The 23559-nt window shown below is 36.2% G+C and overlaps 3 protein-coding genes across 6 annotated transcripts in view; 2 read left to right on the forward strand and 1 right to left on the reverse strand.

Annotated features, from left to right (window-relative positions):
- The first annotated feature begins 377 nt into the window (after positions 1–377).
- On the forward strand, positions 378–7458 carry LOC107041672 (SET and MYND domain-containing protein 4). Of its 2 annotated transcripts, XM_015262323.1 has the most exons (7): positions 415–461; positions 546–802; positions 927–2000; positions 3349–3626; positions 4135–4254; positions 4382–4528; positions 6925–7458. In XM_015262323.1, exons 2-7 carry the CDS (start codon positions 781–783, stop codon positions 7150–7152), a joined length of 1869 nt encoding a protein of 622 aa, XP_015117809.1. In that variant the 5' UTR covers positions 415–461; positions 546–780; the 3' UTR covers positions 7153–7458. The 2 variants fall into 2 exon arrangements, with proteins under 2 accessions (XP_015117808.1, XP_015117809.1); XM_015262322.1 differs by having other exon boundaries at positions 378–802.
- Positions 7459–9520: 2062 nt separating this feature from the next.
- Positions 9521–16828, forward strand: LOC107041674 (SET and MYND domain-containing protein 4). 2 transcript variants are annotated; one of them, XM_015262324.1, is made up of 6 exons: positions 9521–9725; positions 9858–10931; positions 12988–13265; positions 13335–13454; positions 14444–14590; positions 16160–16828. In XM_015262324.1, the coding sequence occupies exons 1-6, from the start codon at positions 9701–9703 to the stop codon at positions 16424–16426; spliced, it is 1911 nt and encodes a 636-aa protein (XP_015117810.1). In that variant the 5' UTR covers positions 9521–9700; the 3' UTR covers positions 16427–16828. The 2 variants fall into 2 exon arrangements, with proteins under 2 accessions (XP_015117810.1, XP_015117811.1); XM_015262325.1 differs by having other exon boundaries at positions 9521–9719.
- A 775-nt stretch (positions 16829–17603) lies between these two features.
- Positions 17604–23559, reverse strand: part of LOC107041708 — a 69545-nt gene continuing 63589 nt past the window's right edge. Inside the window, exons 1-4 of one of the 2 annotated variants that reach the window (XM_015262391.1) lie at positions 22916–23060; positions 19847–19990; positions 18632–19098; positions 17604–18544 (exon numbers count right to left, since the gene is read on the reverse strand). In XM_015262391.1, the coding sequence (XP_015117877.1) occupies positions 17897–18544; positions 18632–19098; positions 19847–19990; positions 22916–22931 (1275 nt within the window). In that variant the 5' untranslated portion in view covers positions 22932–23060 and the 3' untranslated portion in view covers positions 17604–17896. Of the gene's footprint in view, positions 18545–18631; positions 19099–19846; positions 19991–22915; positions 23061–23559 lie in introns of those variants that run through there. The other variant, XM_015262392.1, reaches the window with a different exon arrangement.

Genomic DNA, 23559 nt, shown 5'->3' on the forward strand with positions numbered 1-23559 from the left:
GGGGGGGGCGAAGCCCCCCGGGGTTGGCGAGCGAAGCCCCCTAGTTTCGGAATAATAATTAATTTTGGCTCGCGCCACAAAAAAAGTTGCCAACTTGAACCGAAGTACTTGCATATCCTTAAGGGGTGCCTCAAAATTGAGAGCAAATTTAAGGCAAAATCGTGGCTGTCAAACGGTTGCAGCAGGTTTGTTTGTTGGGTACAACTTGACGACAAAATGCCGACAGATTGTAGCAGCAACTGACTGTTATTGGGGTTGTTTGGCGATTTTCTTTCGTCTAGTTCAGTTCAGAACCCTGAAGGTTACAATATTGACAGAGCCACATCTAGATAGGAAACTGCCAAACCTGTTGAACAACCCATGATGCCATCATCATGACCTCATAATCACTAAACAGAAATGATAACGACTTTCGTCTCGCGTGATCTGTCAAAGCGTTGATTTATTTGATACGGGCTTTTGTACGATAAATATTCCTCGCATTAGTCAATCCACTCTTGAGTATTCCCCGTAAGATCTAAGCAATTTATTCCGCAGCTCAACAGAAAGCCGGGGGAAAGGTGCTGCATTGTTGTCTTTTGCATTCCTCTTTTCGTCTTCCATCTTGGCGAGACAATTCTCTAACAAAGAGACCATCTGAACAATAAAAACTGTTCCGACCGACATTCATCTCTGCCTTTCTCTGAAATACAAGTAATTTAAATTAGAATCTGCAACAAGGAGTGCTACCTATCAATATTTCCAGCGATTTTCTGACGCATAATACGACAATTTGTGAAGATGCTTGGGACTGGTAATAAAGGTTAGAATAACTGTTCGTCTCTTCTTTTTTTCTCAGCAATCTTTGATATTTCTTTCTCATTCCTTAACTACGAGAATAGAACATCTAGATTGATTACATAAACATAATTTATCATGTTCACCAGATAAAGATGGAAAATATTGGTACGAATATCTGGCCAATGCCAAGCAAGACCCAACGCTCGCATCTACCGTACTCCGAGGTTTCGCCAAAGTACAATACGGTCAACCACAAGTGGAATTTCACATAAAAACATTGCAAATATTGGGCGCATCCCTGGAGGTGGTATCAGAGAGGGTAAAGAGCAATGTCAAAGCCCAACATTTCAGGAATCGTGGAAATTCCTTGCTCTCGTCCAATGCAGACGCAGCTAAGGTTGTCGAAATGTACACACAAAGTATCGCCTACGCATTACCTGGCTCTGGAGAGTTGGCATTGGCTTATGGCAACCGCTCAGCAGTTTCATATAAGAGAAGGAATTACGAGGACTGTTTAATTGACATAGAAAAGTCCCTCGAAAGTGGTTATCCAGACGGAATGAAAGCAAAACTTTACGCTAGAAGGGTCAGGTGTCTAGTGGCTTTGGCAAGACCGAAGGCAGACGTTCAGAAAGCTTTGGCAGACACTAGAAATGCAATGTCTAAGATGGATGAAAAGGCGAGCGGAAGGGATCTGGTTGTAAAGACACTGATTGACAGGAATCACATGGCTCCAAGGGACAACACGGAGAATTGTTCACTTGTCGATAAATCGACAAAGGTGAAGCCCAGAGTACAGGATGACAGTTGTGAGATACCTGGGGCCACCGGGATCAAAATTCAGTATTCAAAGAAGTTTGGCAGACATCTCGTTGCTACCAGAGACATTCGACCTGGTGATATCATTGCTGTATTCAATAACTACGCGAATGCACGGTCTCCAGAGAAATGTTATTATGAGTGTGCTCAATGTACTAAGACGACAAATGTTGGCATTCCGTGTGATCATTGTGTCAATGTCATTTACTGCTCGACTTCTTGTCGTGATGAAGCATGGAAACTTTATCATGAGATTGAATGTCCTGTATTGGGAGTAATATTGGATCTTGGAGTCCCTACGAAGACTCTCTTGGCCGTGAGAATTACGTTGAGAGCACTCAAAGAGACCGGGAGTGTTTGTCAGCTCAAGAAGCTGCTGACAAAACTTGACTCCATTTCTGGTAAGGGGAGACCAACTCACCGGTTATTTCTGTACAATTAACGAGAATTTGCGACAACTTAGCGTTAACCAAATAGATTAGGCCAATCGAAAAATTTATTTCCTTAATTGATAATTATGAAGAAGAATCAGAAGTGACAATTTGTTCTTCACTTCGATGTACTCAAAATGAGAATTCTTTTGTAATCGACTATATGTGTACATTCACGCGCACTTTGTCGCATCTAGTTTCTGAGATATTCACGTTTTTGTGTCCGCAACTCCCGCTTAAATCAATGTTAAATTTTTTCTTTTATCTGCTCTAATGACGTCATTTTCCTCGCTGTCGAGGCCATCTTGCGCTTGAAATGTACGAAATGTTATCAATATTATCGGAGTAGACATAACTTCATATAAAGTAGCCCTTTTTCACGTGGACGTCCACATATGTTCAATTTTGAAGATTAAAACTTGAAATAAATTCTACGGGAAAGTTAATATGAATAGAAACATTCCAGTTGAGTTCGTACTCAATCGACAATCTCTCCAGATTATAAAAATCGAAATCGACTTCAGGTGATGAAAATTTGGTACTCAAAATGAAGACTCCAAAAATGAAGGTCACAAGGGTCATGAGGGTCAGAATAAGGGTTAGATGGACCAGAGTAAGGGTCATATGGATCAGATCAAGGGTCACAAGTTTAATGGTCATAATGAGGGTCAGATTAAAGATCCAAATAAGGGTCACAAGGGTCAGATTAAGGATCACAAAGGTCAGATTAAGGGTACAAATAAAGGTCATGGGGGTCAGAAACTAAAGATCACAAAGGTCAAAATAAGGGTGTCTATATATCTTTCTTTTCTGTATTATAAAAATCCAAATCGACTTCTGATGGTGATAATTTGGTACACGAAATTAAGACTCCAAAATTAAGGGTTAAAACAAGGGTCACGAAGGGTATTATGAGGGATGGCATGAGGGTCAAGAGGGTCAGAATAGGGATCATTGGGGTCATATGGGGGTTGGAAAGCTAATTCATGTAGAAGTGTGAAAATAACAGAGTATTATGAGAAAATAAACGAATAGAGAAAATGTAACAAAATTATGAAAAATAACTAAAAATTATATGTTTAATATAAAAATAATCGTCAGCGTCAAAGCTTTATTCTAAAAAATTTATGCTTCTGCGTGTCCGAAATGGCGAAATCGAAGAAAAAATTAATGGTTTAATTCCTTACACTTATCAAAGTTGGAATTCGTGTAACAAATTATCAACGAAAAATCATCATTTTTTTGGGCTTTTTAAATGCATTTTCCTCGTTACCCTCAACTTAAATGGAATTTATTCATGTTACTTAATTTTTTCTAGATTCAGAAACGGTAGGTTTCACGGGCAATGTATTTGATTGCTCGAAGTATGCCTCAGTTTATTCATTAACCAATCACTCAGGAAAGCAGCTGAGATGTCACGATTACTGCGTATCCCTGATGACGACTTTTGCAGTCTATTACCTAGCCACACGAACTGAGATATTTGGCCAGAAATATGATGCAGATCTTCGAGTTTTCGACAAAAATCCATCGTTAGGTTTCGTCGCAGGACTGATGATAAGGAACGGTGCGATCGCCGATGAGACTGATGCAGGGGTAAATTATCGGATTTATAAGTCTCGTACACTGAGAAAAAAATATATTTTTGCCAAATATTCATTTACTTGAGAGAAGTATTTATTTTTTCAAAATCGTATTTCTTCAATCGGGTCATTCCCAGGCGAGCCTGACTAAGTTTCAATTACAACAGTCATGTTGCTCTAGAGGCTGAATATGTTGCACATGACCTTGGATGGACTCTTCTAATGATTATTCATATTTCCAATATTTTTCATTTTCTATAGGGAAGAATTTCGATCAATTTTTTAATGTTGATAATTATTGAAGAAGTTCACTGAAGGTCACAACTAACATGATCATCTTTTAGAGCAATATAATTGACATGATTGAAACCTAATGAGGATTGCCTGAGAATGACTCGAATGTAGAAATACGGTATTGAAAAAATAAATACTTCTCTCAAGTAAACGGATATTTTGCAAAAATATTCTTTTTCTCAGTGTATATTAGATGCATCATTACCAGGCACATGATATCGTTGTAGGATACGTTCGTTGCACCACTCATAGCACTCTGCAAGCACAGCTGCAATGCTAATGTAATGTTTATGGGCTTCAATAACAACATTGCATTCGCTGCTGAACCGATCAAAGCAGGTGAACAGGTGAGTCCAAGTTTTTCAACATAGGGGAGGGTCGGGTAATATGGACACTAAACTTAAATAATGAGTTGAATTGGATCAAATCTACTGTTCCGCCTTTTTAATGGATTGCCTTTTTCATTTTTTGAAGATTTGGACCACTTATCTAGGCTTAGAGTACATTAATGTTCCAAAACCAGAGAGACATCAACTACTCCAGAGATATCACAAATTCTCCTGCAAATGTGTAGCATGTGTGAATAATTGGCCAATAGCTAATCAACTCCCCAGTTATGCAGTAAGTAGATTATTAGTATCTTTATATTTCTACCCTGGAGAAAAAATATTATTTTTGCCGAGTAAAGATGAGACGAAGTAATTCTGAAGATGAAGTTTATCAGGCCAGTTCCTTTCAGATCTGAATTTAGTGTCACAGTTTGAAATTATGCTTCATCATAAGCTAATTATATTGTATATCGTCTTGAAAGAACTCCACTGTTAGAAAATTACTCTTGCAATTTTCAGTGACAGAGCTTGAAATGTTGAACAACGACAAAGTTACATGAAAATTTCGGTATATTTCTTCGTTGACGCATCAGTTAATTTCTTGAATATTCTAGTAATTCTCGATTTCCAGGTCCATACAGTACTGAAAAATGTCGAAAATTGTTAAAATTCAGGCAAAGACTTTTGTGAATTCTCAATCTATTAAAAATTCAATTGCACCTAATATTTAATTTTTGCAATGGGTTTGAAAATTCATTTGAAGGTCATTCGATTGAAATTCAGCATCACATTTTCCTTCTTCCCCCTCTGGGTCTCCTCCTGGGCCGTCCTCTAGACTTTGGATTTTTCTGTTTCATTTTCTTTTCAATTAATGCATTGGCAAAATCGGTAAGTTTTAAGAAGGAGGGCGTCACCACCGATCCGATGCTCAAGTTTTCTGAAAGATCGGTGGTGGGGCCCTCTTTCTTAACATTTTCCGTCAAAACTTTTCAATATTTTTCCATTCTACTGAATGAAAAATTATTATTCTCATCAGTACTCCCAATAATAAAAAAAGTTAATAAACAAAACTTAATAAACAAAATTTGTTTGCTTGAATTGCGTCAAACAGTCATTTCTCGACTGTTTCATTTTGCCCCACTCTCCCCTAGCTAATTGGTTCAGAATAGCAGGGGAAAGTGTGACCGAAATTATGCCATGAGAAAACGTGACGTTACATGAGAGTTATTGTTTTCTCACCTGGCCGATTCTAAACCGTATCATTATTTCGTATCCCTACTGTATGAATTCGTTTTCCATTTTATAATTGACTAGGGTGATGATTCTTATTTGGGCCCTTATTCTGACCCTCATGATCATTATTGTGAGCCCCATTATAACCCTCGTGACCCTTATTTTGACCCTTCTGATCCTTAGTTTCGCACCCTTAATTTTGGAGTCTTAATTTTGAGTACCCAATTTTCATCACCAGAAGTCGATTTGAATATTGATAACATGTAGAGAGCCGCGTATGACCCTCATGACCTTTATTTAGACCCCTACTCTGACCCTTGCGACCCTTAATCTGACCCTCCTGCTCATTATTCTGAGCCTCATTATAACCCTCGTGACCGTTGATTTCGAATACCAAATTTTGATCCCCAAAAGTCGATTTGGATATTTAAAACAGAGAGATAATATAGAGACAGCCTCGTAACCCTTATTCTGACCCTCACGACCCATGTTTTGGACCTCATGACCGTTATTTTGACCCTCTTGACCCTTATTCTGACCGCCGTGACCCTTAAGGAACTTCCGCAGTGATTATATGGGAATAGAAGGAAATGGGCTACAGAGCTGAAATTTTCAGAATGAATTATTTCAGTAATTTGGAAATGGCAGTGTCTATTCGCACGTAGAATAATTGTAAAATAATTGGTATGATGATCAATATGATCATTGATAATATCATTGATATGATGATTAATATGATGATGATTATTGTTTTTTTATTCATTCCTAAATGAATGAATGATATCACATTGAAGGAAATATTATTTATGATAAGTCTTATGATAAGTATTTATGATAAGTGTGAAATTGATTTTTATATCAAAACATATCTAAATTGCCTAATGGTTGATCATGAGAAAAAAAAACATAGTATTTCTAAATTTTTTTAACTCACAAATTATTCTTCACTTCCCAAATTTTAATTTTTTCATATTTATCACACGGCAAAATGGTCAATTCTTGCTTTTCAGATTTTCATACAAAAATTTTAAACTCTACAAAATTCACGACAATTCTTCGGTTTCCCAAATAATTCGAGAAAAATCTGTGATCTACGGTTATCTGAAAAACTGAAATTTTCCGAAGAATTCAAGAAATTTTTTCAGTTCTCTAGGAAATCAATCAATTCATAACCCCTGATTTTTCAACAATTACAGATTTTAATCAGATTATTTTAAAAAGTAAAAAAAAAAGAATTAATCGAAGATTAAAAATTATTCATTGATGCTTCACTCTTCATTCTCTTCATTCTCTTAATTCTCTTTAAGTTATTATCGATATTTATAAAACATCTATGAGTATATGAAGTTTAATAAATTCGATTTCTTCATTTGCACAACAAAAAGATGAGCGCGCGCGAAAGCGCGCGCACAGATCTAGTATATAAGATAATTGATGGAGTCATTTGAATTTTAGAACATGCCAAGGATGTCCCGCACAACTCGAAAGTTGTTGTCCGATGCTGTATGTGCTTACTCCCTCAAAGCTATGGTAACTAAGGTCTCTGGAAAGCTTTTGGAGGCCAAGGATGATCTCGTTAAACTGCTTGAGTTACTCTTTGAACACGCCTGTCCTTCTCGAGAGATCGTTAATTATCAAGATGAGTTGATAAACATTATGTTTTGCAGTCACGATTTCTCCTGATTCCTCAGGAATTTGTAAACATCATCCTGAAGCCATTGAACGTGAATTATTTTGGTTTCAGGTTTTTTTAATGCTGTTGTATTTCATGACCATGCAAATTGTCAATGTTATTTTTTAATCGTTCAATGTGAAGACTTAGAAAATGTGTTCAATTAATGAAGTCATAATTGAGCCAAACATTGCTCTTTAAGCAGTGGATGTATCATATTCTTATTCGGAGAAACTGTCCACTGGAATTGTCTAGCGAATTTGCTAGACAATTCCAGTGGATTTCTATTGAACTTCCTGAGTTTTTAAAATATTCAATAGAAAATACTCTACAGAAAAAATCAATAGAATGTGATTTTTCTGTGCAACTTATTCGATTGAGATATTTTCTGCAGAATTCCCTCGTCTCAAATTTTCCACGGTTTTTTGTTCGATTTCTTGATGAAAAGAAACGGAAAATAGAATGTAAGAAATACATAAAATTTGAGCCGAGGAAATTCTATGGAAAATATCTGAATAAGGTGCATAGAAAAATCCAATTCTATTCACTTTTTCTATAGAATATTTTCTATTCAAATATTTCAACAGAGACTCGGTCAAAAAATAATAGAAAGTTCAATAGAAATCCGAGAGATTTGTCTAGCGAATTTGCTAGGCTTTGCTATGAAATTTTTCCGTGTGTCGACGTCGGCGGTGAACATAAAGTCTTTTCGTAATTTTTAGGAATGCATGTTCCTTATCCTCAAAGTTGCTCTTCTAAGCAAGAAGCTCAATATTATTTTTGAAAATTTTTTGTAATAATGTTATAAAATTATCGTGAGCAATGAATTGTGCTATATTAATATTAAATGTAATAAGTTATTAACAAAGACGACTAGAATTTTGAAAAGTGTGAAGGAATAATTTGTGTTTAATTTCTTCCTCTCCGATCTCCATGTCTATATTTCCTAGTTTTCATGGCAGAAGTCCCAAAAACTTTTATGATAACAGGAGAATTTGCTGAACGATGACAACCGATCGGAACAACTTTTGAACAGCTGTTCGCGAAGTGAAATGAGTGAAAAATATAATCAATAGTATTAAATCAAATCAACTATCGTTCAATTTTTTGCGGAAAAGAAATCAGTAGCGAAGTGGTAAAACGGTTTAAGTCGACTTATCTCCCAGTTGAGTTTTTGAGGAATATTTCCGAATCTAAGGGAGATAGCGATATTATCCTAATTACATTTGTTGCAGCTCTCAATCGGCTCTCTAAAAAAGGTGATAACAAAAATTTTGATATCTCTCGTAGATTCCGAGATATTCATTGAAAACTGGCCAATAGTCAAAATTAACTTGTACCGTTTCATCACTTCGCTACTGAAATAATCTTCTCTAGTTGGCAGAGTCTAACACGTATGAGAAAATTGCATAAAGAACGGTAGTGTATTCGTTAGACAATATTATAATTGTATAATATTATTAATGTATTGGATTTTTATTGGGAATTCTAATAGGTGCTTTTTAGCCAATTCTTTTGGAAACTTCCTAGACTTAAGACTCAGTATTGCCAATAGAAATTATTCTATAGAAAAATTAATAGAATTTGAGAATTTTTTTGTTCAACTAAGGCTATTGAGATGATTTGTGAAGAAATTCTTAGGTCTAAATTTTCACATTTTTTTCTATTGTTTTTAGACAATTCTATTCCATTTCTATTAAACTTTCTATCAGTTTTTGGTCGATTCTATTGAAATGTTCAGTACAAAATATTCTACTGAAAAAGTCAATAGAATTTGATTTTTCTAACAACTTACTCTATTGAGATACTTCTATAGAATTTACTCGGCTCAAATTTTCGAAGTATTTTTCATTCAATTTTTCTTTTCCTTTCATCACAAAAATCAAACAAAGCAACACACGAAGCGTGTCTAAAAAGTTACTTTTTCGCCCAGCGTGATGAAATAGTATGTTTCATTACGAGTGCGGAAAAGTGTTTTTTGGCTCGTGCTATAAACCTCCCACGAGCCAAAAACCACTTTTTCCACGAGTGTCGAACGATATTTTTCATCACAATGTGCGGAAAAAAGACGTTTTAGGCACGCGAAGTGTGCCTAAAAAGTTACTTCTTCGTCACCGCGTGATGAAAAATATTATTCAATACACGGCCTAAAAAACTTTTCTAACCCATATGATTGCAACCCTTGGGCTGCATCCTCATATTCGTTAGAAAAGTTTTTTTAGGCAGTACGACGAAATACACTAAGTTTTTTCCCATTTGGAGGCCCTTCAGAGCCCTAAATTAACCCGTAGATGGGACCGACGACAACGCGAATGACTAAATTCAAATTCCCGTCATTTGTCCACCATTCGGGTGCTTGTAAGATCGTCGCCATTTTGCATTTGCTTGTTCTCTTTCACTGTGGCGATCGAGTTCTAAAACAAAAGATCATCTGAACAATAAAAACTAATCCAACTAAGACTAAACCTGTCTCTTGAATCACAATAAATTAAAAATAGAATCCGAAACACCGAGTGGTATTTATTAATTTTCTTATGCAGTCCACGAGAATCCTCAACGATGGCAAAAACTGGTAAAGGTAAAGGTTAGAATCAATGTCTCGTCTGCTCTTCTTATTTTTCTCCCACTAATAATTTCATTCATTCTTCCCTCATCCCTAATTAGAAGAATGATTAATTGTAACTGAGTAAATAAGCCCAATTTATTATTCCACCAGATAAAGATGGAACATATTGGTACAAATATCTGGCCAATGCCAAGCGCGACCCAACTCTCGCATCGACGTTACTCAGAGGTTTCGCTAAAGTGAAATGCGGTGAGTCCCAAGTGCTATTTCTTATAAAAGCATTGCAAAAATTGGGCGCATCTCTGGAGGTGGTATCAAAGAGAGTAAAGAGCAATCACAGAGCTCAAGAATTGAGGAATCTTGGAAATTCCTTGTTCACGTCGGATGCAGATGCAGCTAGGGTTTTCGAAATGTACACACAAAGCATCTCCTACGCATTACCTGGCTCTCGAGAATTAGCATTGGCTTATGCCAACCGCTCAGCAGTTTCATTCGAGAAAAAGAATTACGAGGAGTGTTTGATTGACATCGGGAGATCCCTTGAAAACGATTATCCAAATGAGATGCAGGCGAAACTTTATGCTAGAAGGGTCAGGTGTCTAATGGCTTTGAAAAGATCGCAGGGAGAAGTTGAGAACGCTTTGAACGATACTAGAAAGGCACTCTCGAAGATGAGTGAAAAGGCGAGTGGAAGGTGTATGGTTGTGAAGACACTGGCTGACAAGAATCACATGACTCCCAGGGACAACACGAAGGTTCTTTCATTCGCCGAGAAACCGACAAAGGTGAAATCCACAGTGGAGGACGACAATTGTGAGATACTTGGGGCCACGGGGATCAAGATTCAGTATTCAAATAAGTATGGCAGACATCTCATCGCTACCAGAGACATTCGACCTGGTGAAATCATTGCTATATTCGATAACTACGCTAATGCACGATCTCCAGAGAAATGCTATCGTGAGTGTGCCAAGTGTACTAAGGCGACAAACGTTGGTATTCCGTGTGATAATTGTGTCAATGTCATTTACTGCTCGACTTCTTGTCGTGATGAAGCATGGAAGGATTATCATGAGACTGAGTGCCCTATATTGGGAGTAATGTTGGACCTCGATGCTCCTCCGAAGACACTGTTGAGCATGAGAATTACGTTGAAAGCCCTCCAAGAAACTGGAAGTGTTGGTGAGCTCAAGAAGACGGTGAAGAACATTGACTCCATTTCTGGTAAGAAAACAGGATGATATTCAAGCTGTTAATGAAATAGATATATACAGATTATACATAAGGTTAGAAATAACTTTGAAATAGCTCGGCCGAGTGCGTCTACTCAAAATACCAGCCTTCAGTATTGTAAGAGCTAAATCATGCCAAATTTCTACGTGCTACACTGGGAAAAACAGCAGAGTTCTCAAAGAAGTCTTACTTGTCAAAAAAATAGTTTTATGTTATTAGGCCCGAAGAAAACGCGATCTAACCGAGCGAAACGAGGGCCCAAGGACATAAAATATCGTGTGTCACAGGGCGATAAAGGCATTATCTGGCGAATGTGATTACAATCCTAATAATACTTTTATCCCCTGATGACATAATATACTATTTTTTAAATTATCAAAAAAGTATTTTTTTGTGCCAAACATGCGAAGCGTCCGCCAAGATTGAAAATTTTAATTACAAAAATAGATTGTCTTTTCAAAAAAAATTTAGAGTATGCGCAAGCAAGAAATGTAATTTCTAACAGTACTGCTTCGTTATTCAATGCTCCCATACGTACTTTGCTCCCGGGAAATGCTCGTTTTTTATGAAACGAGGGATTGTAGTTTGTCGTTTCGGCTATTCAATAATCACAGATAAGCAAGTAGGCGACAGCACATATGCGACAGCAGATGTGTTACTAAGCCGTATGTGAATCTCTTTTTTTGCCATCAATAAATTGATGGTAAGCTTCTGAATTAATTGGGCAGCATATTTTTTTTCGCCACGGCGGGCGGAAAGGCAGATTTTCCTCCCGCGAACAAAAAATAACGTTCTCACCACGGGAGGAAAAATAAAGGACCCTTACCCACGTGCTTACCATCCTCGCCTTCGGCTCGGGTGGTAATTTTGCGCGTGGGCACGACTCCTTTATTTTCCCTCCCTTGGTGGGCAATATACTATTTTATTTTTCAAGAGTCAGATCTCGTACAGGCATTTTGAACGAATGCAATTCTTTCATTCTGAAGCAAAAAACAAACGGAAATTGAAAATAAATTTGTAATTATAGTATACTTACTAAATGAAGTACAAAAATTCGTACAAAATTGAATATCTCAGGAACTAATCATCGGATTCAGCGCAGGTATCTGTTGATATCTCGAGATATCAGTTGATATCTCGATTTTTGCGAAAGTGAGAGAGCGTACAAGGATTTTAAACAAAAAACGGAAAAATGGAAATATCTCAAAAACTTTGTACAAACGGGTATACATATTTTGCTTGACTAAGATAGAAGACATCGAGACGAACATTTTGAAAAAAAAATTGAAATTGGTTGCATAGGTTTTGAGATATTCACGAAAAACCAAACAAAAACAAATTGCTTTGTCTCAAAAACTCATGGACCGATCGGACTGAAATTTTACAGGGAGACAGTCCAATTCAATACCAAATATCTCACAAAATTTCAAATTTTTTAGAAGTGTTTTAATCGTAAGTCGTGCACCCTCGCCTTCGGCTCGGGTAATTCTGCACGTGGGCACGACTCCTTTATTTTACCTCCCTAGGTGAGAAATATACTATTCTTCACGTTTCGTAACATTCCAGACCATTTGCAATCAAAATTAGAAAATCGAATGCCTGATTTTTACAAAAAGATGATAATTTGCTATACATCATTAGATCATCGCTTTCTAGGTATATTTAGTCAATTCCATAAATTTCTTTCTCTCATCAATAATCGTAAAGAAGAGTTTAGTAGCGAAGCGGTAAACCGGGTTAAGTCGATTTGGACTATTGGCCAGTTTTTGACGAATATCTGGGAATCTAAAAGAGACAGGAAAATTTTTGTCATGACCTTTTTTGTAGAGCCAACTGAGGCTTATAAAAAAGTTAATGAGCAAAATTTTGCTATCTCTCTTAGATTCCGAGATATTTGTCAAAAAATGGCCAAAAGTCAAAATCGCCTTAACCCGGTTTACCGCTTCGCTACTGAGTTAGAAGTATCCATTCTGCTCCACTCGCCCACCCTTCCACTTCAGTTGGAGCTTCATTTCTAATTAAAACCAATCGAATTCAATTTTTCTAGATCCAAGAGTGACAGGTTTCACTGGAAATGTATTTGACTGCTCAAAGTATGCCTCCATTTACTCATTAACCAGTCACTCAGGAAAGCCCCAGAAATGTCACGATTACTGCTTATCACTGATATCAGCTTTTGCTGTATATTATCTGGCCACACGAACTGAGATATTTGGTCGCAAATATGATGCAGATCTTCGAATTTTCGACGAAAATGCATCGTTGGGCTTTATTGCAGGGTTGATGATAAGAAATGGTGCAATCATCCACGGGAGTGGCACAGAGGTAAATCATTGTACATATGAGTCTCTTAAATTTTACGTGGCATTAACAATGGATGTAAAATTGTTGTAGGACTTTTTTGTTGCACCATTCATAGCCCTTTGCAATCACAGCTGCAGCACTAATGCGGTGATACTGAGTGGCAGTAGGAGTATTGCACTAGCAGTTGAACCGATCAAAGCAGGGGATCAGGTAATTTTTAGCTCCGTAATAAATATTATTATGAACGTCTATTTTGCTCTCAGTATGCATTCCATTCTTTCATCTTTCTATGGCATTTTCTATACAGGTACATTTTATTGATTCAGTTTAATTGAAATAAACGATTTTTTTTTTCAATAAACTAGATTAGTCCGCGCGCTCTGTGCACGTATGTCCTACTCCATGGGACTCAATGTATGTCAATAGTAGTAAATAGTGTTATATCAGATTTCCGTAGTTAATATCAAGTTTTCCGAAGGAAAAGTTTTCGGAATGTATTGTATTTCTTTTACATATAATACATCCAGTGTTACGTTTTTGACACCAATCTATTCGGTGAATTGTGTCATTAGATTTTTTATAAATGATGATAGCATACATTAAAGATATTCTATACTATACTATATTATATAAACTATGTGTAATATACAATACATAATAGAGTACTATATGTATTATAAAGTATAATGTAGATAATAAAAAATAATAATAATAAACTGATAACAATAATAACATACACTGAGTATACAATATTGTGTAATATTACATATACCATTATATATGTCTAATGTATTATAATATAGAATAGTATAATATAATATAATATAGTAGTATCGTAATATTTTTAATGGATGTTATCATTTATAGAAATCCTAATGACACAATACGCCGAATAGATGTGCTTCAAAAAATGTTACACTGGATTTTTTTATCAAAGAATATATTAGGAAATATGTACGATAAAACGTGCATGGGCATTAAAATAACATTGATCAAAATAAATAGGGATGATAGACAATTAAATTCGTCAATGCAATGAAGAGAAAAAAAAAGAATATGATAAAACAAAAAAAAGACTAATATCAGAGGAGATGTTCCGATGGAAAAGAAGGGAATGCATTCTAAAGGGGAAAATAGACGTTCATAACAATACTATCTGAGGATATATGTTAACAAGTTGTCGCCTTCATTTTTCCAAGATTTGGAACAATTATCTCGGCCTGAAGTACAGTCGTGTTCCAAAAGCAGAGAGACAGCAATCGCTCCGGAAAGAATACAACTTCACCTGTGATTGTGTAGCATGCGCCAAAAATTGGCCAATGTTTGACCAACTGCCCAGTTTTAGAGTAAGTTCGCAGATTATCAGTATCTTTACATTTCTACCTTGACAGGAAAAATTGCTTTGATCAAGCAAAAACTTTCATATGACCAGATCCACGCCAAATTAGCAGGACAAAAAAGTCGATGCTGGGGATTTTCGTCTCAATTTTTTTCTGAAAAAATGGCAATTCGACAAAAATTTTGAAAAAAAAAACAATTGAAAAATATGGGTAATGGAGGGAGTTATGAGACAATTATTGAAAATGACGGAAGTTTTTCATTGAGACAAGTATTGAAAATGACGGAAAATAGATATTATTCATGCAATTATGGCCCAAATAAGTGAATATTCGGTTAAATATTAGCAGATGGTGGAGGTTAGACTCATTATATCTTCTCTTATTCTTCAGTATGATTTTTTGAGTGAAAAATTCTTATTTCTCCAATTCAGTAGTGAAGTGGTAAACGGAGATGAGTCGACTTATCTCCCAGTTGAGTTTTTGAGGAATATTTCCGAACCTAAGGGAGATAGCGAAATTTTCGTAACTACATTTGTTGTAGCACTCAATCGGTTCTAGAAAAAAGGTTATAACAGAAATACTCGAGAGGAGAAAGCATGCTGGAGAAGTCAAAAGATCCCCCAGAACAGACGTGAAGTAAATTCACTAGGTTAATTAGGCCGCACGGCCTAATACACGGTCTGAAATAGAGGCTCGTGACGAACTGATAGAAATACTCCTGGCGCCCATTCTACCGTGTCACGCTAATCTTAGCTGGACAACCCATTGTCCAGCCACAAAAGTCCTCTGAGTAGACGAGATTGCCTCAGAGGCCGGTTTTCGTCGAACCTTTCGTTTTCGCCGAGCGATAGAGAAAGCTTTTAAAAAGTAGTTTAGATTTTTCCTAGGTGAGCAACCCGGGAAAATATCCTTACAAGACTTTAAAAAAAGAGCTTTTTTAGTAATTATCTATTGTAAAAAATGACTTCTCATATAAACTCCGTGAAACTGAAGATAATGCTATGCATGGCGTCTCATTTTGAAGGGTTTCATGTCCTTTAAATGTGCCAAAGGGCGATTTCATAGCTTGATACGCCACAAAAATATTACGGCCAATCGGGGAAAAAAAATTTCTTTGACAAAAATTAACCATTTTCAAAAAATCATAACTCCCTCAATCATCAACATTTTTCAAAATTCTTGTCTAATCGCTATCTTTTCAGAAAAAAATTAAGACAAAAATCCCCAGCGCCGACGAAGAAGTTATTTTTCCAAAGATTCTTTTACCAGGTCAGTTACTTTTGAAAAATCCAAATTACGTTCTATAGGTGGATTCTAATTCTGACCTACCACATGATGCCAATTCTACAAATAGCCTTGTATGAGCTCCTTTAATTAATATTCTTATTGTTTTTCATTTTGAACTTACTTGGATGGAAGAATTAATAAGAAATAATTTTGAATGTTACTAATTCTTGAGGGAATTCAATAACACTAAACTGGCCTGGAGGAACCGGCTTCCGGAAAAATAATATCTTCTCAGTTATTGAACTCTCTTTCGACTGTTCCGTATTGAGGGATACATTTAAATTGCAGACCATGCCAGAGATGTCCCCCAGAACTCGAGATTTGGTGTGGAACGCCGTAACTACTTACTCCCTCAAAGCCATCGTTGCTCAGTTCCATGGAAAGTTCATGGAAATCAAGGCCGATCTCGTTAAAGCACTCGAGTTACTTTTTGAACACGCCGGTCCTTGTCAGGAGCTGGTGACCTATAAAGATGAGTTGGCGATCATTGTGTGTCTAAGTCTCGATATTTTCTCATACACTGTGAAGTTTGGGCAACGAATTGACGCCATCTGACTCCATTTTTTTTTGTCAAAATATGTTCAAGTAACTTAACAAAGTTCATTCCAATGCTATCATACTTCAGGGCCCTATAAGTGGTCTACGCTATTTTTCATTCATTGGATATGAAGTTTTTATAAATGTTTGCAACTGCTGACACGATACCTAAATCGAATATTCTTTTTTATGCAGTAAAAGCATGATGTTCTCATGTGGTAGATATCTGCGTTGAACATACAATGCTCTTGTAATCGTTAAAATTCCACATTTCTCATTCTCAAAGTTGGTATATTGAGTATAACACTCAAATAAAAAAAAAAGTTTTGAAATAATATTATAAAATCCTTGTGGACAATGAAACGTCTTAAATTGATATTACATGTAACTAATTTATCAATAAAGATTATTGAAAGTTTAGATAGGATAAATCACTTCCTTATAAATCTGTCGTGTGCCAACCTTTACGACATGTCACAAGTGCGTGTCGCCAGCGTTCGCGGAGAATGAAAACGCACTCTAACGGTAGAAAAGGACACATTTTCGCACGCTCCACACCATCTTCAATCACTATGCTAGAATGTTTTACATGTTTAGGGCCCTCGTCAGTTCTTTCTCACTTGTTTCTTGATATATTATCAAGTACATGAAAAAAATCGTTAAGATAAGTCAAGTTTATTCCATCATTACTGATTCAAATGACAGGAAAAACCATCTACATTAAGGGGTCTACGCACTACTTTTGGGTAAAATATGACAATGTGCTTGCGAATTAAATATATCATATAGTAATAAAAAATGTTAAAAAGGCATTTGTAAAAGCAATTCTAACTACTTTTATGGTTTCTGCTGATAAATTGGGACATATAATTCTCATGCGTCGTATTGTTTTTTGCAATGAGAATGATTATAAACAATTGATTGAAAAAAGGGATATCGAATCCGTCAGGAAAAGTTGCATTTTGAAAGGGCACCACTCAAACTAGTGCGGGTGACACTAGTCAATTATAAAATAGCTAGGCAATATTTCTCCATAATTCTTTCTGTTTAGCTACCTATGGGTTATGTAGCGTCGGTGAATAGAGAAATTCGGGAAAACTGAGCTCCACGAAAGTTCCCTATTGATAGTTGGAAGGGGAGATAACTGCTAACATGTATACGAGAAAAATAATTCACTATTTAGATCAGTCAACGAAAGTACAGTTTATTTTTCAATCGAACATCCAAAGTATTCTTAGAAACCGTAAATAGTTAATGATGATGAGCACACTAATGAAGAAAACCGACCAATACTGCTCAATACTGATGTGATTAGTTCTGCAAACTGATAACATCCGCTTACAATATTTACCGAGTATTTCTTCAATTTTCAGACAGAGCCGCTCAATATTCTTAATAATTTGCTGTTATCGAATCATAATAGCTGGTGATGAAAATATTTTCTTCAAAGAAGAAGGAATAAGATACCTCGAACTCGCTCATGTATTTCTACCCAAGTCGAATGGTAGTGACGCCATCGACAAACAGTAACGGGGAATCATTGCACTCGTTCCAATCGTCTGTCACATGAACATCAACTTCCATCTTCAGAGGAAGTTTATTAGTCCTTCGTTTTGTGATCTCATTTGCCTCCATGAGCAAAAGCTCTGTAATATTAGTAAACATTAATTCCAAGTTCTCCAAATTAGGTGCATTCTTTATTAGTTCGATGAGACCCTCATCGAAAACGGAACTGGACTGGCAATTCAATTTCCTCAGACCCTTCAAGGTGCCGAGAAGAGCACCAGTGATTTTCCAGTTATCGCCTATGTCGAGTTCTTCAAGTTGGCGTAGTTTCCTAAGATGTCCAATTCCTTCATCAGTCACGTTGCATTGTGTGAGCGCTAAGGATTTGAGATTTTGGCCAATATCTGAGAGCACAATCAGAAAGCTGTCGTTGATCTCCTTGACAGACGAGAAATTCAGGTGTTCTAGATTGGCGAGGAGAGACATAGATGGGAGTCGTTGATTAAGATTACAATATGGAAGAAAGAGACTTTTGACGTGATGCATCTGATTCAAAGCATCCATCATCTCAGAGCTAATATTAAAGGTGCTCAGGCAGATCACCTCCAACTTGGTGAATCTCTGAAATGCCTACAGGAAAAATAGCGAATTGAATGAAAATGTTTATCGTCTCTAAATCCAAAATATCCACTGCGAAAATTGAACGTTCATCATTACCTTGGCTGCTATAGGGGAAAAAAATCCCGGAATAGGTTGCCTGCTCACATCGTTAGGGTAGAATATAGAGAGGCGAATTTCGGTTAAACTCTCCGGAGACAGAGTAGGGAGAATTTTTTCAGGAAGACTTTCTCCTTCTTCCTCTTTATATGCCAACCGAAATTTTTGCATCTTAGGGAAAAATGCAGCCCAGTCCCAGCCTTGGAAATCGTACGAAATGTCAATGGTCGTCAAGTTTTCACAGTAATGACCAACTAGTGGCAGCAGTTTGCAGTTTGCTGAATAAGAAAGCTTCAGGTGCTTTAGGTAAGTTCCAGATCGCTTGATAATTACCCCGAGCCATTGAATCGTTCTGTACTCGTCAGGTAATTCATCGAAGGTACTTGGTTCATCAGCATATTGCTCAAAGTCAACGGTTTTAACGTTCTGCCAAGCCAATGGAGAAACTTCCTTCCAACGTTTGCAAACTGAGAAATTATAATATTTCAATTCATACTTTCGAGCAATAGTACATTAACGATGTTCAAGCGAGGTGTAGGATATTTGAAAAATGCAGCCAATTTTATGAAAATTTTTTCACATGTTATTTAATTCATATAGGCACCGCTTGCAAAATTTCAGAAACCCCAGGTTCAGGACAACAACAAACATTAATTTTAAAGTTGCTGCTTGTATATAAGGTTGAATGAGTCATCTATAATTTCAGTACTTTTTCCACATGGCCGACTGGTCGAGAATGTAGGGAAAATGTACGAGTTATCAATGCTCCCTTTATTTTTTATTGATAATTGCAAATAACTGATTTGAAACGATAACTATTTTTAATGGTGTGCATCAAAGCGGTAAGTGGCGTACATTTTCCATTTGCATCAAATCGCTATAGAATGTGATGTGAATTCAAAATTTTCTTCAATAGTTACTAAATCTCGAAGATCGTTGTTTAATTAAAACATTCGATAAATCTGAGATTTTTTTAACGTTAAATTTGAGAATTTACTAATCTATTCTTTGTTTCTTTCAATGACTTGCTAAAATCATATGTAATTTCTTGAAAATTGCACCGAAATATTCTTCCATTTATTAAAATATAAAAAATTACGATAAATGATCTCTACAAACTTGACGAAAAAAAGGATATGGCAATGCAATTGAATTGAAGAACAACTGATTGCAGTGATTCTCCAATTGTCATGAGCGATGATTATTTAAACTTACCTGTATTGATAATGAGTTTATCCCTAATTGGAAGATGCTGGAAAATCATGGCCAAACAATCATCGTTCAAAATGTTAAGTGAGTCTGGAACAGGTGATTCACAAGGCTGCCCAGTTTTTTTCATGTTTTCGGAAGTTGCTTGCTCTGTGAAAATATGATAAAATAATTTTTCAAACACCTTTGGACTATGAAAAGTCACTGCAAGTTTTAATAGAACTACATTTCTTTTGAGGGAAACAATCTCTAATCGAATGGACAGAGATTCCGCCTATAACACAGTTGTCAAGATGGTCCACATTTGGAGAAAGATTGATAAAATAATTCAAAAATTGCAATTTTTGAAAATTACGAGCATTTTCTATGAATGATATATCAACAAAATCATTTGTTTAAAATCGTAACAAATTTATTTGAAAAAAAAAATTATCACGCAATTTAATTGACAAATTCAATGATCGAAACAGGTTGAATCTATAATGTGGTCTGTCCCAAACTGTAACAAAATACATGGATATCCTTAATTACAATTGTTTCAAGCTATGAATTTTCTTAATTTATAATTCGAATCACATAATTAAGTAATTTATTTATGCCAAACAAATGCCCGAAATTTCCACCCAAAACCTCCATTGAACTTCCCGCCTCGGACGAATATGCTTTGCATACATAAATAACAAAAATGAATAATACAAATCTTCCTGTAGTAGACATTCTTCTGAAATCCATGGTAATATTCTCGTTAGAAAGCAATAAAACGAATGGAAAATATTCTTCTAACGTTCCCTGCCCCTAATTACATTCTGGTAATTTAATTGGCAAATTTAATGATTGAAAATGGTATGATTGGAATGGTAAGTCATGGCTAACGTTCGAAGAATATTTCCCATTCGTTTTATTGCTTTGAAACGGGAATATTACTTGGTATTTTCTCTACCTCATATGATTACAGAAAAGTTCTTCACGGCCGTGTATCAAACAGTATTTTTTGTTATTGGGCTTAGTGACAAAAAATTAAGGTGAACAGGCCCCTTACTGGACGGTTAAGGAAATTCGAGTTTCGTGGTAGAATCTAAAATAAAAGAATCACCTATAAATGGGGATATAATGGCTTTCATACCTTCAAGAATGTTTTAATTGGTAGAAAAACATTATTTAAAGTGAAAATAACAAAACAAAGAAACCCCTAATTTCTGCACAACTGGGCCATATATTTATTTATTTATTGAATTTTGATCAATTCGCGATCGTAACGTAGATGTGAGAGCCACCAAGTGGGCTTTAAACTAACTACTCTTGGGGGCCAACCAATGAAATCACTGGGAGTGAACCAATGATCGGCGTCAATCATTGAGATCCCTGGAGAGCGATTTTGCTCGTTTTATGTCGACATAAAATCGTAAATTTCAACTAATGACAGTCCTGGGGCGTGATTTTCCTCGTTTTATGTCGACATAAAATTGTAAATTTCAACCAATGGAAGTCCTGGAATCGGAATACTCAACTAAGATTGGTTGAAATTTATGATTTTATGTTGACATAAAACGAGCAAAATCGCTCCCCTGGGTTCTCCGTGATCTCTTTGGTTGGCCCCCAAGAGTAGTTAGTTCTGAGACCACTTGATGGCTCTCACATCTATGTTGCGATCGCGAATAGAAAAAATAATTGATCACATGATTATACACGAGTAATATTATTGAAAGGTGAAATAATGAGTACAATTTTCATTTTATTTATGGAATATTCAGGTTGAAATCGTCCAGAAAATAACCCCTGTCCAGAAATTGACTTGTTTACCCTACAATTTAATTTCTCAACTCCGACCGCTGCTGCGGATTGCGTCGTGAACAATGAAATTGTCATAAACAACGAGGATGTGCCGCATTTCCTAGTAATCGTCATGAGAATTTTCATCAGCTGCTTCGAAAATCATGAGTCCACTGATGAAACCCACTGAAATGCGCAATGGATGCGGAACGGAGTACAGCGCATGGATAATATTGTCCAGCGTTATATTTCGTGAGAAAATACCCACTCTCAAATTAGGGTAATTGAAAAAAAAATTGATCGAAAAAAAATTGCCATCGAGGGGTCAAGAATGATAACAGTTAGTGAAAATTCGAGGCAACAATTCACATTTCAGTATGGTTTGCGTAGGGGAGGGTAGGGTAAAACGGACACTTGACTTTTTTTGAAATATTTATGACGTGTTGAATTGTTCATGAAATGGAATAATTTTATTTTCCAATTGAAAAATAATGATTCTTCTTTGTGATGAGCTTAGACTGAGCTCAATTGATAAATCTGTTTCTGAGTTATGAATATTTTTAAAAAAGTCAAAAGTGTCCATTTTACCCTACCCTCCCCTAATTGTCTATCCAAAAGTAGCTCGTCTATCTACTGGGTAGCTTATACTAGTAAAAAATAAATCTGATCTAATTTAATAAAATGAAACAAACAGTGAATTATACACGATAGAAAGAAATGATGTGCAAAATAACCATTCCGAAGAATATTGCTAATTCATTAGCAACAATAACAATACTATATGCAATCCAAGAGGAATTCCCCATTTGTTTTTATTTATTAAATGTCGATCAATGGAAAAAATAATTGATCACATGACTGTACGTGAGTAATATTAGGGGAGGGTGGGGTTAAATGGAGACTTTTGACTTTTTTAAAAATATTCATAACTCAGAAACAGATTTATCAATTGAGCTCAGTCTAAGCTCATCACAAAGAGGAATCATTGTTCTTTCAATTAAAAAAATTAAATCATCCCATTTCATGAACAATTCAACACGTCATGAATGTTTCAAAAAAAGCCGAAAGTGTCCATTTTACCCTGCCCTCCCCTATTGAAAGGCGAAATAATCAGTACAATTCTCATTTTATTTATTGAATATTCAATGCAAAGGGAAACGTCCAGAAAGTAACCCCCGTCCAGAAATTGATCTGTTTACCCTATATATTGAAAATTGATAATTCACATCGAACCAAGATTACTCTCGCATCGACTACGAAGAGGTTAGAGCTATTCCGAGGGCAATTTTGTGGGGCAATACTTACTCTTGTGCTTTGACATGATGCGGCGGTAATGAAAAAGCTCTCTTGCATGTAATTCACGATGATGAGCCAGTTATTTTGCAGAACTTCATAGAAAAAAACACTGAAAATCAAGACGTGCTTCCGTTGTTTTTCTTATGCCCCTGGATACCGCTTAAACCGCGCAGGCGCTTCAGCAGCCGTACTGACAGTGGCGCCAATTTTTCAAACCATTTTGTTTTTCACTCTTGGAAATTTCAATTGGTCGCTTGGATGTTGATGGAGATATCATAAAAATCTCAAGTATGCATTTAAATTGTTAATGGGATGAATATAAAGGATGGGAATGACAACGGAAGAAAATGCAAGCACGACCGAATTTTATAGGAAAACTTCTAGCGATATCGCTAAAAAATTCTATTGGATTCTGATGAGAAATTCGGCAGCATTTTCCGCAGTCTTTGCTTTCAATAGAAATTGTTTCTCAGTGAAAATCAGCAGGGGGAGGTGGGGCAAAATGGAACGGTGGAGCAAAGTGAAACAACGGTGTTTTTTGCATTGTGTTTTTACGTTTTTCTATCGCACTGCGGCTTTTTGTGGCTAGACAACCACCAAATAATTAACCATTATAGCCATTTTAGCCCGTGTTCCACTTTGTCTCGGCGTTT

This window comes from Diachasma alloeum, unplaced genomic scaffold (assembly GCF_001412515.2).
Source record: "Diachasma alloeum isolate Michigan unplaced genomic scaffold, Dall2.0 Dall_scaffold_00371, whole genome shotgun sequence".
In the NCBI taxonomy this organism is placed as follows: Eukaryota; Metazoa; Arthropoda; class Insecta; order Hymenoptera; family Braconidae; genus Diachasma; species Diachasma alloeum.

Excerpts from the sequence above, each read along its gene's own strand:
- LOC107041672 (XM_015262322.1), top strand. The coding sequence starts at position 781 with ATGCTTGGGACTGGTAATAAAG. Across the intron at positions 2,001-3,348 it reads AAAACTTGACTCCATTTCTG|ATTCAGAAACGGTAGGTTTC; the intron begins GTAAGGGGAGAC and ends AATTTTTTCTAG. Across the intron at positions 3,627-4,134 it reads CCGATGAGACTGATGCAGGG|GATACGTTCGTTGCACCACT; the intron begins GTAAATTATCGG and ends ATATCGTTGTAG.
- LOC107041674 (XM_015262324.1), top strand. The coding sequence starts at position 9,701 with ATGGCAAAAACTGGTAAAGGTAAAG. Across the intron at positions 9,726-9,857 it reads AAAAACTGGTAAAGGTAAAG|ATAAAGATGGAACATATTGG; the intron begins GTTAGAATCAAT and ends TTATTCCACCAG. Across the intron at positions 13,266-13,334 it reads TCCACGGGAGTGGCACAGAG|GACTTTTTTGTTGCACCATT; the intron begins GTAAATCATTGT and ends AAATTGTTGTAG.